The sequence below is a fragment of the Hyalella azteca genome, unplaced genomic scaffold (genome assembly GCF_000764305.2).
Source record: "Hyalella azteca isolate HAZT.00-mixed unplaced genomic scaffold, Hazt_2.0.2 contig3147, whole genome shotgun sequence".
NCBI lineage: Eukaryota > Metazoa > Arthropoda > Malacostraca > Amphipoda > Hyalellidae > Hyalella > Hyalella azteca.
In genome coordinates this window covers 256,679-271,791 of record NW_025933399.1, presented here as the reverse complement: position 1 = coordinate 271,791, position 15,113 = coordinate 256,679, and the positions used below count along the sequence as shown (strand labels likewise).

The following is a 15,113-nucleotide window of genomic DNA, read 5'->3' as shown; positions in this document are numbered from 1 at the left end:
TCTATCTCGCTTTCTCATTCCTCTACCTCACTTTCTCATTCCTCTACCTCGCCTTCTCATTCCTCTATCTCACTTTCTCATTCCTCTACCTTGCCTTCTCATTCTTCTACCTCGCCTTCTCATTCCTCTATCTCACCTTCTCATTCCTCTTACTCGCCTTCTTATTCATCTACCCACCTTTTTTTTACTTTACCTCACCTTTTTATTACTCTACATCGCTTTCTCATTCCTCTACCTCACTTTCCCATTCCTCTACCTCTCCTCATTCCCTCACAGAAGTTCGACAATAGGTTATCGGGAGCTCTTCAGTGATTTTACACAGAGTCGTTGTCTACTCGGACAACCATTGAGTTTTCAGAGGCCAATTAACAATTAATTATGAACGCCCAACTAAGAATGCTTGTCTTGGTTTTCGTATGTAGTTCATGTGTAATATTGTAAGCAACGATGTAAGTATGACTTAATTGGTAATTTATTGGCTTCAGATATCGTATAAGAAGAACCTTTTCTGTGCTAAAGGCTCGTTCAATCGAGGCTGCGGCTGTGCTAAAATTGTAAAGTAATCAAGAGCATCGAAACATTTAAATTAAATAAATTTACCCAATAGGTTCAATTCTTGGTTGGTATATTACTTTTCTGGGTGTTGTGGTACACCCTGTATGGTTGCTTGTACACCTTGAAAGACAGTACTTCTAATACCAAGGTTCAAGGCATGATGAGCGGATTACGGTTCCTATGACCAAATTGATTTAGCTAAATTGCAATGCAGTTGATTCAAGACTCGCTCCGTCCGCTCCTCAAAGTTGCTATTCCATATAAGCCGAGTGCTTCATTAGCGAAGTCGAAAGCGCCAACGGCTGTAAACTAACTTGATCAAAGCAAGACGACGAAGTTGATTTTACCCGTATATTCGCGAGAAGGGACGACATGCTCTCAAAGAGCAACGGGATACGGTAAATGAATATTTAAATGATGAGAACAAGGAAAAACACAAGCTATGAATTCTGCTGAGATCAGACTAAGTGTTACCGGGAAACTGAGAATGCGCACGAATTAAGTCGGGGAATGAAGGTGACGGTTGTCCAGCTGTGGTTCCAAACGCCAGCTGTGTATTGTGAAACTGCTGGTAGTTCTACAAGTAGCGAAAATCAACGATTGCAGTTCAACAGAGTTCAACAGATGGCAAAATTATCGATTGCACTTCAACAAATAACAAAAATATAACTCAGTACTCACTGCACTGAGTGACAGAGAGCTCATTTTCTCGTCGACGAAAACGTGAAGTCACGGACGGACGGACGGACGGACAGTCAGATAGACAGACGGACAGACAGACATGGCGAGCACAATAGCGTTTTTTTTTTTCATAAATGAGAAAATGCGCTAAAAATAGACGACTGCAGTTCAACAAACAGCAATACTAATACTGGGCGAGTGCAGCTCAACAAATACAGTACTGGGTGAGCACAATTTAAGAAGTAACAAAACGAAATGAGTGCAGTTTAATATTGATCCGTGCCGCCAGAAAATAAATCTTTGGACGAATTGTACAGAATAGGAGAGTAGAAATTATCATGTCGAATTGTTTCTCAATAGAATAGAAGCATCTGCTATCAGTCGGTCGTTACGTGACCGTTTGAGCCTTTAGGGCAAACGATTCTTTGGACCGCAGCCTGTAATCGTTAAAAATGACTTGCAAATTCTCTTCACCTGCAGTGCTCTATATTTAAACGCTGCTATTAATTGATCCATTGTTCATATGCTGAGTCAGGTACTCAAATTCAAACATTGTCATCACAGGAAGCGCGATAATGAGGTGTTTGTGGTTGTCGATCGTCCACATGCTGGGTGCGAGGTAGCAAGTGCTGTGAATGGCAAGACATGACATGCAGTGACAGGTGTCACGGGATACAGTTTGCCAACACCGAGTCGTAACATGTACACTTGCCGTATCGGAAATTGGACTTTTAGCCTTTTTGGAGTTAAGGTTTTTTTTTAAAGACGTGTCTGTCCAAAATAAGACAAGCTTTGAAGTGGCGGGGGAAATGTGTTACAATCGCTCGGCATATCGCGAATTTCACGAGCTATTACAATTACGTTTCTCACGAACCTCATAAAGCAACCTTATTCACAATATTAGGTATAAAGGATTATGCTAACTGCTGAAACCTACAGCAATAGTTTTAGTTCATATAGTAATGTTAATGGATAATTTCACGTCAATCCTATTCAGAAATCTCAGAGAGAAACCTCTCTTCACGGTAATTGCAGCTTCACAATCACAGCACAGATATTATAACAGATAAATATTTAACGCAGAAATTTTATTAGAGTTAAGATCTTTTAGTTTAAGCTGGCTAAAGTTAGGAGGACGGCTTACGAGGTATATTTATGGCCTTGTGGGACACGGTGAAGATGAACGCTCCTGGTGCTCTCCCGACTGCTGAAAAGATGCTGACACCACAGCAGCCACAGCACCAACAGCCCTCACTGCACTGCCTACAGCCCCTACAGCACAAACAGTGCCTACAACTCCCTCAGTAGTACCCCAGTCCCCAGCATTCAATTCACTATCACTACTCCCAGCTGCTACAGTCCCCACAACACCCACGAAAAAAAGCAGCCAAACACAGCACACACAACTCACACACAGCACACACAACCCACACACAGCACACACAACCCACACACAGCACACACAACCCACACACAGCACACACAACCCACACACACAGCTCCACATCACGCACGGAATAAGAGCTGTCCATCGGATCTTGTATCGGACTCATGATCACACGATCTTGCATTTATATCATAGTTGTTATTGTGACCTTTGGTAATGGTTGAACTCACGTCATAGACTGAGGCTTCCGTAATAAGCTTACATTTTTAGTTTTTTTTTTCATGAAATTTGGTTATTATGACTTTGTGTTTGATTCCGAAAACCCTAAAAATCTGATCAAACGCAAAAGGCCTAATAATGAATTTTGTTCGTTTTCTCGATACAGTTGCAAAATTAACCTATAGTCCTATACCCTGTATTTTTACCAAGGATATACTAAAGTTATACTTAAAATCACTTCAGTAACGAAGTAAGTTTTGTTCCAGATTCAAATATCCATCATTTACCCAAATGTATCGTTTTCACAGATCGCCTAGCGCACAAGTTAGACTGCTCGGCACTCACGTCTAGGCGCCTGATCAGTTTTTGATCAATTCAGCGATGTCTGAAATTTAAGCACCCATTTCGGTGCAGTTTGTAAATTAGTGCAGTAAAGAGATTTTCCCACTGAAGCTTTGAATACTTTAGAGATCAAATGTGGATTATGGAAACTTGTAGTCGAGGCATAGTTGTTGCTATTGCCTCCAGCATCATATATGTTGTCTATTCATGCCTATATTGGATGTGCATTTTGCTGCCGCAGGCCATTGCCCTCAACCCTCCTGCAGGTCATTACCCTCAGCCCTGCCGCAGGTCATTACCCTCAGCCCTGCTGCAGGTCATTACCCTCAGCCCTGCTGCAGGTCATTACCCTCAGCCCTGCTGCAGGTCATTACCCTCGGCCCTGCTGCAGGTCAGTGTCTAGAAGGTGACCTTCTCTATACGTGCGCCCTCGCGGTCAGACCGACGCTCTCGTCCTCATATTTGGCAGCAGGTTTAGTTTGTGCAATTGCTCTACTCTAGTGGCAACAGTTTCTATTTTACGCACTTTTATTAGCAGAAAATAAAAATAACCTCGTGCAACGAGGTAAATTTGAAACGTTTGTGTGCATTTTATTCACTTGCATCTGTATTATGACCATTACTCTTCGCACTTTATTCATGTGGGTTACAGAAAATTTTTTCAAATAGCAGTATAAGACTGAATTAAGTGAGGTGTTGAATTGAATCAGGCTTTCATCTTCCAACTTTCTAAAAATTAATTCGACTTGTCTGAAAGCTTTGTGAAGCGAGTTAGTGAAACCTATTCATTATAATGCTACACTTCAGTATATATAATTAAGAGAAATAAGAAAATGAAATGAAATAGGAATATTAACATTTGAATAAAGCCATTATTTGTTAATAGTTTCCATGGGTTTCACTCACTTTTTAGCGCATTTTCTCACTTATGGAAAAAATTCACTATTGTGCTCGCCATGTCCATCCGTTCGTCCGTCCGTCTGTCTGTCCGTACGTGACTTTTCGTCAACGAGAAAATTCGCTCTCTGTCACTCACTGAAGTGAGTACTGAGTTATATTTTTTCTTGTATCGTCTGGGTCTTCTTATTGTTGCTATGGGTCGTGGGGCTAAAGGCTAATGCCACCAACATAAATTTTGCGGTGTGCTTGGTGGCTTAGGCACACCTATTCTGGCAGACCATAGCATTCTCGCGACGTGTGTAAGCGCAATTCTGTGAGCACAAGTTTCATTCCAATCGCCCGGTTCCGGGAACCCTTCCCCCACCCCGTCACCCTGGGTTACAGAAGTTGACTGCATGCTTCACATACCACAGCCGCCCCTGGCTTCCCATGACGGCCGCGCAGGGGTCGTCACTCCCGGCGGTCTGACGCTGGCTGATGTTAGTCAAAGGCGCGTCACGGTCGGCCGGCCACACTCCCGCCGGTCTGACGCTGGCTAATGTTAGTCAAAGGCGCGTCACGGTCGGCCGGCCACACTCCCGCCGGTCTGACGCTGGCTGATGTGAGTCAAAGGCGCGTCACGGTCGGCCGGCCACACTCCCGCCGGTCTNCGTGAGACCGGACGCGAGTCCGGCCGTTAATTTGTCCCAGACCGTCGAGACGTAAACCCAGGAGAGGCTAAAACAGATCTGTGTGACAAAACCATCGCTGGGAGTCATGTGCTGCACGTGTTGTGTACAAATCGTCAAACAAACTTTTTAACTTCTGACTTTGACTTCGGATTGTCGCCCCCCTATCGCCCCCCAACCGCCCTCTTCTTCCCTACCGCCCCCCAAAAACTTTTCATCGCCCCTAGGGGGGCGATATCGCCCACTTTGGGAACCACTGGTTTATACCATGAATACCGTTTTCAGTTGATGTGTACAATAATGGCATTAATATACTTTCCTTCTTCGCATGTTTTCCATCCTTGGTTTCGGTCCTGAACATTGCAGTTCCGTACTACGAATCGCACGAACTCAAGTGTTCACAATCATAGCTTCGACATTATTAATTAGAAGTTTCACGGATGTCCTTACGGGCGGTTCATTTTAGTACCTGAATTGTGATTGATTGTCGAATTTACGATTTTCTATAAAATTTGACGGTTTGCTGGTCGAGTGTGTGGATGGAGTGAAGCGTTGCATAATAACTATTTATGAAATACAATGAATACTAGTGCTATGGCAGAGTACCCGCTTCATGTGCTGGTGAGGCTCGCTGTTTCACACAGAATACTATTAGTTTCTTCCAAACTATTAGCTGTGCTACTGTCAAAAATGTCTTACAACGTGTGTTCATTGCCGTATCACGTGCGCCTGTCCTTAAGTTGTGCGAGGTATTTAAATTCCCTTTCCGATGCCCAGCATCTTGCAAAGTTATTAGGGCAATGAATTGCGTTGATCAATATGAGTAGTTTTTGTAATGCAGCGGCGATATTGGCAGTTGATTTGTGAAGTGAATTATGATGTGCAGTATTAAAAAAATGCTTCTAGAATTTTAACATTGAAAGTTTGCCTATTTCTAGCTTGAATGTTGTATAAAGTAATGACTTTCAGAAGAATAGAAACGAATGCATCGATTTTGCATCTCTTCTGCTATGCTGAACTAAAATTTCTGATTAGTAAAGCTTGAATATTTATTTACAGACGTCAACTGATCATTAACTTGAAACGGGCTTTAACTGCTTTCTAGAACATCTATCTTGTTACCTGCTTGTGACGCAAAATCATTGTTGAGATATAATTTATACAACGGTTGTATTAGATCCACAAATCAAGCGGAGTCTGGATTAATGGTTACAAGGGGAGCACTATAGTTACAATGCGCTAGCCAATATCCGTAGCATTGTGTCGCTGTACATCGCGCCGTGATCGAGTAAAGATGATGGGCAGGATTGGAAGACGAGTCAACCTGAGACTGTAAATTGAGGGGTGAGAAGAAACACTCATATAACTGCGCACAGTGGGACGACTGCTCCTGAATAGCATGGGAACCATACAAGTTAGTTAATTATATATAGTCCTGTGATTTGGGTAATTCCATAGGGAATGAATATTTGAATGTATGATTTACTCGGAAGACTGTGCATGAATTCCGCCGTGCACAAAGGAAAAGTAATTATAAAGGCAAAGTGCACGGAATATCGAAATGATATAAATCCAAAATTGAGTATATGGTAATTAAAATTCATACCTTAAACGAATTTAGTATTCTCTTCGTCTTGTTCACACTATAAGTTTGATTTATGAAATAATTTCCAATGCGTATTTGATTGACGAATGTAATGTAATGCGTATTTGATTGAATTTGATTGATGAATGGGTAACCTTGTTAAATTATCTTGCAGAATTATATTGGCCTGTACGGCTGCATGCAAGCGTCCAATATTCACTTCCTTCAGACGCCAAGTATTCGCCCATGTGCCTGCAAGCAGGCGTCCAATATTGGCCTGCAGGAGCAGAACGGCCTCTCCATTCTTCATGCGCTGGTCACGGCCTAGAATAGCGCTCGCCGGCTGAGCTGATGTTTGACTCTCCTTTAATAGACTCGAATAAATAAAATTAAAGTCCTACAATTTAACGGAGCTGGAAATATTTTGTAATATCTCGTTTTATAAAAATTAATGATTGCATCTATTTCTCGGCATCCCTGAAATTACTAATTTATATCCGTCGTTCGATAGTTTCGTTATCGGCTAAAGATATCTCATTGAGAGAGTACTCAAAATTGTCTCCTACAGCTAGGTACATTTAACGCATATATATTTAACACATATGCCACTGAAATTGCCACATAGCTTAGAACCTAACACTTCTGAGAAGAAGAGTCAGAGCAATAACAGTTCACACGTATACAGTCGCACATCATTGCATCATGCCGTCATCGTTGATATATTTATATTTTAATCTTTTTGATGCACCTCGCTCTTCATCAACGTCTCCCAAATTCCGTCGGTATTCTCTGAAGAAGTCCATGTAGGAATGCCTGTATCACGTCTTCAGTTAGATTCCGAATTAACAAAGTTTCAAGTGCTATACATCGAATAGGTTGAAAATTTTAAGGGCTAAGAATTTAAATTTAATCTGCATCCGCATAAAATGCTTTTAAAATTAGAAAATCATATCAAGCAGGTTTTTGATGATTTCATTGGCTAACGCGAGGGAGAGGCTGCTTTAAATAAAGCTATTTAATTATTTAATTCAGATACGAATTTAGCTGCCAGAATTATGGCTATTGGAGTAGAACTCCCGTCAGTGTGTGACGAAATCTTTCGTTACCCCTATTCTACAACTACAAACTTAAACACTGAGAGGGCTTCTATTATTTTAATTATCGATCAAAATACACAGGTGCATTAAAAAATATTATTCGTATAAGAGAAATCAAATAACTTTTTATTTCGTAGCTTCAATGCCCTTTAACTTTTTTTATAGGAGTGAAATGTTGTTCGTTGCTCAACTGGACCGCTTAACAATGGTACATATAGATGGTAATCATGTTTGCGTACGAATAGATTAACGAAAAGGAGGTAATCCTTCGTCTAGCTGACGGTAACTCTCGTTACTAGGCTTTCGATACCACGACCATTAACGACGGTAGACAAAGTTGGAATCATCCTTTGAAAGACAAAGTTCAGTTGAAATCGTGGACAAAGAGGTAAGCTGTATGCTTCTGGAACTGGATACGAATGTCTAATAAATAGAGACAAGCCTCATTTTGTACATAAAATTCAATTAGTTCACATCCCATGAACAAGTAATGTAAAGTATTAGTATTGTAATGAACGGTTAAGTAGTTTTGTTTCCTTGAGTAATATATCCCCTGAATTCATCGTCCGTTCCAACAGCCTAACAATGCATGTAGCAAAACGAGAGGCGGCTGCGGTTTATGAGTCGCTTCAACAATTTGAATAGCGAAACGTTCTTGGCGGAACACTAGGTGTGTTAATAGTAACTTTTTTGCGCCAACAACTCTGGTTTGCAACAAAACTAAATTTATCCAGTTTATCTCTACTTTCGTGGTGCAGAAGACAAAATTAGAAAAAAAAGAATACGATTCAAACTTTGCAGGTGAAACTTCTACGGATTTATTTCAAATGATCCAATGTCAGATACCAAACAACATTAAAATATTCAATCAACAGAGACCTAAAGTTTTTAACCAGTGCTTACAGATTTATTATTAAAATAAAATTTTCATCAATTTATTGTTGCAGGTAATGTTCATATGGAAAGGGACAGAGGTGTCGAATAAATTCCACTAATGTAATGTCGTGTAGTTAAGAGAAAATTAATTAAACATAATTAAGTTGTCTTTGGTGCATAAATATAGATTAATTTAGAGATCTATTCATGTATTTCAGTTTATGACGTACGGAACAGGTTATCACATCGAATTGTTAGTCCTTCAATAGGCTGTAACTGTGTTACGTTAAGATGAGTCAGTTTACTAGGGTAGTAGACCATGCAATATAGAGGTTGCAATTTGCGAGTAGGAAATTCTTGTACACGACTTCTTGCAAATTTTACGTCTTTTCTTTTTGTACCTTCATTGCATCCCTCAACGGAAATCTTCAAAGGCGTACATCAATCATCGAATTGCTGATAATATAACTATTTTCTTTGTTATGTAGTGGGATATATTTTCACAAATTGCCATGCTTATTCTCGTGATTATGCATGGCTGCCATGGCATTGCTCTGCAAATTGTTTGTCCGGGTGTTGATTTTCGTCATTAGCAATTGTTTGAAAATGCATTGCTGTTAGCTATGTTTAAAGATAGGCTTTATGAAGCGGCTTAGGCAATTTTGAAAATCCAGGCAAGTCTTTAAGATGACTTGTGTGCGAGCAAACGTTCCCGTTTCGAAGCCGCAATATTGTCATCGCACAGCTGCCACGTTCGTAAGCAGCTGCCGACTATCGTCATTGACACATGTGTATGATGTTATGTCCATCCGTTGTTTCTTTTCCAACTCGACGTGCATCTCACGTAAATTATTCCGCTCGCTATACACCAATTTATGCCTGTACTGGCCACCGAACCGTCGAAAGGCCTATCGAATGCTCTAGTAAGATTGTAACGTAGGTAGGAAATTAAGTAAAAATTATCTCGATGTAAATATTTGTGTTGTAAACAATTGTGGATACTAACACTTAGTTGGTAGAAAAAAAATCGAACATGATTTGTTCGAAAAAGTAAAGACTTTCATCGATCAAAAATTTAAGCAATTTAGGATCAATAAATATTGAGCTTTACATATACGACGATTCGAGTGGCTGTATGAAGTTTCCTGATTATTCCGTTTATTCGTATATCATTTGTTTACCATCTTCAAGGCTTAAATTGGTTTTTAGTAAGGGTTACGACATGGCCAGCAGTTTCTGCCGCTATCTGGATTTCGTCAGAAACCTTGTGATAGTATAGGGACGATTATCTAAACTCTTCAATCGATTTCCGGGACCAATCGATTGATTAACATTTAGTTTATTTCTCGAATAATTGCCACTTGGGTGCCCTGGAAAACTCAGAGGGGGCCGAGTAACAGTATTTCAGAAATACTTCATTGTTGTCTTGGATCACTGCGCAATGAATAGCCATTCACAATTTTTTTATGAAACAATCTGTCGCGAATTTGTTTACATATGAATTATTTATTTGATGTACAACTTCAATGCCTAGCAGGAACTGTCTATGATTTTACCGTTTCTGAGAATCTGCGTGAAGACTTTCATTTACCAGCGAAAACTATATTTCAGAGAGAAGCAAGAGTTCTCTGGTCTTCCACGCACTCAATCTGCAGCTCACAGTAGAGCTTGCGCGACAGTTTCTTGGAAACCGTGAAAACACTTAGCCGGTGTAGCCGTGATAAAATCGTCGACTTGCGTCACATACTTCAGGTAAGTGCCACTCAGATAACGCAGCTTTTTGTTACTGCTTTGCTTCTTTTTTCTTGCTTGTGTTCAATGCTTTCGGTATAAAGTTATCAATAAGTATATAGATAAATTAGCGGACTTAAATTTGAAGGCTGCAATATAATAGAGACGGGTTGACATATTTGGCAGGATAAGGTTTGGTATGAACGTTTGTATTGTTCAATGGCAGGATTCCACGAGATGAAAATAAACTTGAGCAGACCTAGTAATAAACTATCGATTTTTCTTCGAAATACATACTCCTGCCGTCTTCGAGTTCGATGATACGTCGGTTATCTGTGTTTCGCGATAGCGGGACCACTTCTTTGAAGTTATCGTGGTAGCGCTACGAGTGAGCTCTGTCAAAGTGGTCGATATATGAAATGTATAGTAGTAGTAGTAACTTGCATTTAAATGCAGTCTTGAAGGGGTTTATCATCCGCCGTTTGTAATATAATTGTTGAAAACTGAACTAAGTAGCGTAGAACTAAGTATAAGATTTTTGAAATTTAACTTTCAAGGAGGGATGTTTCAAATAGTTTGCTGCTAATTTGTAGAAAAATTAATTGCCCAAAAATAGTTTGAGAATGAAAACGTATCAACATGGTCAAGTTTATTAAAAAATAAATATAGTAGTGATGACCTGAAATGAAAATAAATGAATATTTTATAAAAAATTATTCTGTGAACGAGGGTCTAGCCAACGAAATGTTTTAGTAATGACAAGACAAAGCAGGAAACATAACACGCTTAGCTACGATAATGCATTCTCTGCTCTAATGCTAGATACTCGCCACACAAATGCCTTCCTCGAATAATTGCCTGTGAACACATAACTTATTGTGCCCTAATGCTAAAATAAACTAATTTATTAGATTAGATTATCTCATTGGATCCTGGTATAATTCCTATCACTTTTGTTCAGTTTCCTATAGGAAACGCGCGCTGTCAAACAGCCGTAGTCCACAAATACACATTACAAATTCATGCTTTATGAATCCCATTTTATCTATTTCCGAATGGCTTAATATCGTCAACTTGTTAAATGCATTCACATCATTTGTTCACGCCTGACATAAATATCGCTGCCCCACACTCCGTAAAAAGGAGAAGGTCAATAGGTACTTAGAACACACTATCTCCCGGAGTAATTTTCACAGCACCACCAAGAAAATGCCGAAATGCTTCTCATGAAGAGCAAACAAAATCAGCAGCAAGTAAAGGGTGCTCGCATTTTGGCTATGAAGTGGACATGGAAAAAAAACTAACATAAGAAATGACTAGGGAATGTAAATAAGTACAGTACGTCAATTGCTTGCTTAGTAATTCTAACACAGACACACGACAGTAGCGTTCATAAATCATAATATACTATGTGAGCGAAATGAAACATCGAAGGAGGTTCGTCCTCTATCAGGTAATATTTTTCATCCAAATAAAACTAAACAACGCAGTAACCAAATAGATAAGAGCAAACTTATAATCAATTACTAAGCGTGCGATATGGAATTTTTGAGATCCTTTAAGGATGTGATCACTTTCGCGCAGATTAAAAAAATGCGAAAAAAATAATTCATTCGAGATGCCTCGACAAGTAAAAAAATGAGTAGGACCAGCAAATAGTGCTTCACACAGATGTAATATCTTCGGTATTGTGGGAAAGTTAAGAATGTCGTTATTGGTCATGTTATGCACTTATTTACGAGTACTACATCTTTCACCACATATTCGTTTCACCAAGCGGCTTAGCGTTTGGTGAATTTTAATGTGGGATCCTCGGCGCTGAATACATGCATAAAATCTATCATTTTATTACACTATTTGCAAATTACAATACAACAACAAAATATGTAAGCTCTAAAACACAAATTGAAATAATTTAATCTTGATGAAGATTTGCTGAGCAGCACAATTAATATTTTTCCTTGTAATCGATATTTTTTCTCCTCAAATTTATTAGATTCGCAAGAGTGTCAGTTAAAGATTCCGTTCACGGCAAGCTCCTCTGAAGAAGGATCGCAGTGAAATTACAATTATAAAGCCTCCTAATAGCGAAGCGACTTCTCTCCATGGGTAACTCATAAATTTTTCTTTCTTCACATGAAAAGAGAAAATCAACAACTTGCTTCACTCGTTGAGATTTCCATCATACGGAGTGCCTTCCTTAATAATACAACAACGTTCTTGTCTATATCTTACATATCTCATAATTTACGAAGAGTGGAAAGCCCTCTGACGTCATAGCACCATGATACTTGAAAATAAGATATAGTGATAAATAATCTCTACATACACTATCACATAGTTACAAGAAGAAAAACCTTCAGAAACATTTCAAGTCATGCGTCCAATAAACTGGAGGTGAAGCTTAACAGTGAAATAATAGTCGCATCGCACCTTGAAAATCGCGAGGTAGCAGCTGGGCAATCACCAGAAATTAAGCTGTGTACGGCTACTTGCAATACAAAGAAGATAATAGACGTGATATAATGCAGGTCGTTTCATCCTCGAACAACATTCCATTGAGGGAAGGTGAGCATGAACTTCGCATGAACTACAAATGAATGGAGTAGAGCGAAACGTGCGAGTAGGTGGAAGAGCCCACGAATGAAGTAGAGTTTGGTCCAAATAAGGTCATGTTGCATCAGGCACGTAACCTCGCTCAAGATAACTGGTTTCAGAAAGACTTACTCTCGTAGACTGATAAATGCTCTTAATGATGCCAATTCATCAGCGAGCATAACCAACCTAATCTTTAGACTTAAAATCTCACGACAAAATCTCGCGCCCAAAATCTGTTTTATATTGATAGAAAATTGACTCTGGACATGAAAAACTTTAAACTAAATCGAGGTTTAGAAGCGTGCTTTCGACAATTCCGGAAGTGTAATTAGAGTTAATGACGAGTAAAGAAAGACTTGCGAAAACTTCGCACAAGAAGCGTATCCTGAATAATTTGGGCAACGAAAATAATCGAGAAATGACACTCTCTACGTAAGTATAAATTGCGCCCTGATTGGAGGCGGATTGGAAAAAAATTGAAGGTTTCCGAGCAAAATACGAATCACAAATTGAGAAGTATGGGCAGGTCGTTGCCATAATAGTCGCTAATGATGAAGATAGTAGTTGTCGGAACACAAGTGACGAGTAACTAAAAAAATGACTAAATGAAACAAGATAGCCATCCAGAAATGACACCCGCGAGAGGATAACTCGAGTGACGTGACAGACGAGAGGAAATAAAGAAGAAATAAAAGAACGCCGCTACCAAGGACAACTCGAATGTATCTCAAGATCAACCGAAGGGGCAAAAATATGAGCCGTTTAAACGAGGCAGTAGAAGAGAAAAGCAACGGCCGTAGTCGCGATGACGCAACGAAGACGCGCACACAGCGCACAGCGGCCGCCGTCGCAGGTTGTCGGTCACCGCTCGCCTTCCTCTTCCTGCTGCACGATCCTGTGGCGTACGTCGCCCGCTCGTATGGAGCTCTTGCAGTCATCCCCGCGTCGTGAGGAGCTAAAGGCATCTTCTCCTCCCCACACATTGCAGGCCAAGTGGCCGCAACTTCCCATCTTGGGCGTATCGTGACTGGTAAATAAACTCTCTTTCTGCCATGAGATGCTGTCGTCTACGCTGCCATAGCCTGAGTTGCGTTTCAGTTTCCTGTTTTTCTTTCTATCACTTGCACTGAAACTTGTAGTTTTTGTGTGCTGTGCTGATGAGTGCGATTTCTTTTTACAAAATATATTTCCATCACTACCAGTTCGTTTGTGTGCTAGATTTTTCTTCGAGTTCTGGGTTTCGATTTGAGCTTTATCTCTACTTAATTTTCTCTCTTTTGATGCGGCTGGCTGATGAGCGTTCATATTAACGGACGCTGCTGGTAAATCATGATCTGTGAACCCGTTGACTTGGCTATTATGGCGATGCCGACCATCTCCATTAGTGATGGACATTGCCTTGCGTTGTCCATTCATAGCTGCCGCGTTGCTTGGATTGACGAGACATTCCCCAGCGTTTAATTTCTGAGGTGGATGCAAAACATCATTTTTAACTGGATGCATTTCTGATAAAGCAGTCGAAAAGGCCTCAAGATCAGCATCACGAATCGTTTCAGTCACAGAGCTAAGAGTGGCGAGTGAAGAGTCCGTAGATGAAAGCCTCCTGGAGACAGCCGCGTGAAGCGGTGACTCTGAAGAATCGCTCAACAGTTCAGCATCGAAGCTGGCGTTAAGCATTGCTGACGAATCGGAGCATTCACTGATTCTCATCAAATGATTATCAATGCCTATGCCTGGATGGCATGAATTAGCTGGACGAGGTAAAACTGTTGCATTACAACTGTCGTTATAGCTTTTCTTGGAATCTCCGCGGTGATTTGTCTTCAAATGTTGAACGCTGCAGTCATCCGTGCCTACACTAGGCGCCTCAGACGGTCTATTGCAGCCTGTTTTCTTGTCTAGGTGAGTTTCGCAAGAGAAAAGTACGCCGGCACTAGATTTGTTTAGGCTTTTTCTTCTGTTAGCTTCTCGCCTGGTTTCCTTTGCAAGTTTAATCCGTTTCTCATTGCTCATTTTAGCAAGTAATAAGCGAGTGAGAGTTTCTTTGCTGACTTTCTTACCCTGCTTGAGTGCCACTTCTAGAGCTTCAGCTAAAATTGCACTATCTTCAACTGCAATGTATAAATTTGTAAAAGAGTTTTCGCCCGGAAGGTTTAGTGCCTTACTCGAGCCGCATTTGTTGCTCTCACAAATCCAGTCAAAACATGAAGTCTTCAAAGGCGATGAACTTTGCCCTTCAACTTTTGACGTCCACGACTCCTGAGAGTTCATTAACATTTTATCGTCTGAAACTTGTTTTTCTGTTGAATAACTAACTTCCGTAGTTCCTTTCACAATTGAACCTACATCATTCGATAGTGACGCTTCGATTTTATGACATGAAGGATCGTGTGTAGATTTTGCTTTATTCTTCTTTTTTCGTTTAGCTGAAGGAGCACAGGATTCATCCCGCAGCAAGTCTCGAAAGGGACCTG

The 15,113-nt window shown here is 40.3% G+C and overlaps 1 protein-coding gene and 1 long non-coding RNA gene across 5 annotated transcripts in view; one reads left to right on the top strand and one right to left on the bottom strand.

Annotated features, from left to right (window-relative positions):
* LOC125179614 overlaps positions 1–15,113 on the top strand; it is a 36,958-nt gene that overhangs the window by 18,155 nt on the left and 3,690 nt on the right. The window contains exon 2 of the long non-coding RNA XR_007157329.1: positions 9,922–10,062. This is a non-coding gene — a long non-coding RNA (uncharacterized LOC125179614). The remainder of the gene's footprint in view (positions 1–9,921; positions 10,063–15,113) is intronic.
* LOC108665857 overlaps positions 12,198–15,113 on the bottom strand; it is a 29,950-nt gene continuing 27,034 nt past the window's right edge. For all 4 annotated transcript variants that reach the window (XM_047885818.1, XM_018152664.2, XM_047885817.1 and 1 more), the window contains one exon: positions 12,198–15,110. In XM_047885818.1, the coding sequence (XP_047741774.1) occupies positions 13,501–15,110 (1,610 nt within the window). In that variant the 3' untranslated portion in view covers positions 12,198–13,500. The remainder of the gene's footprint in view (positions 15,111–15,113) is intronic.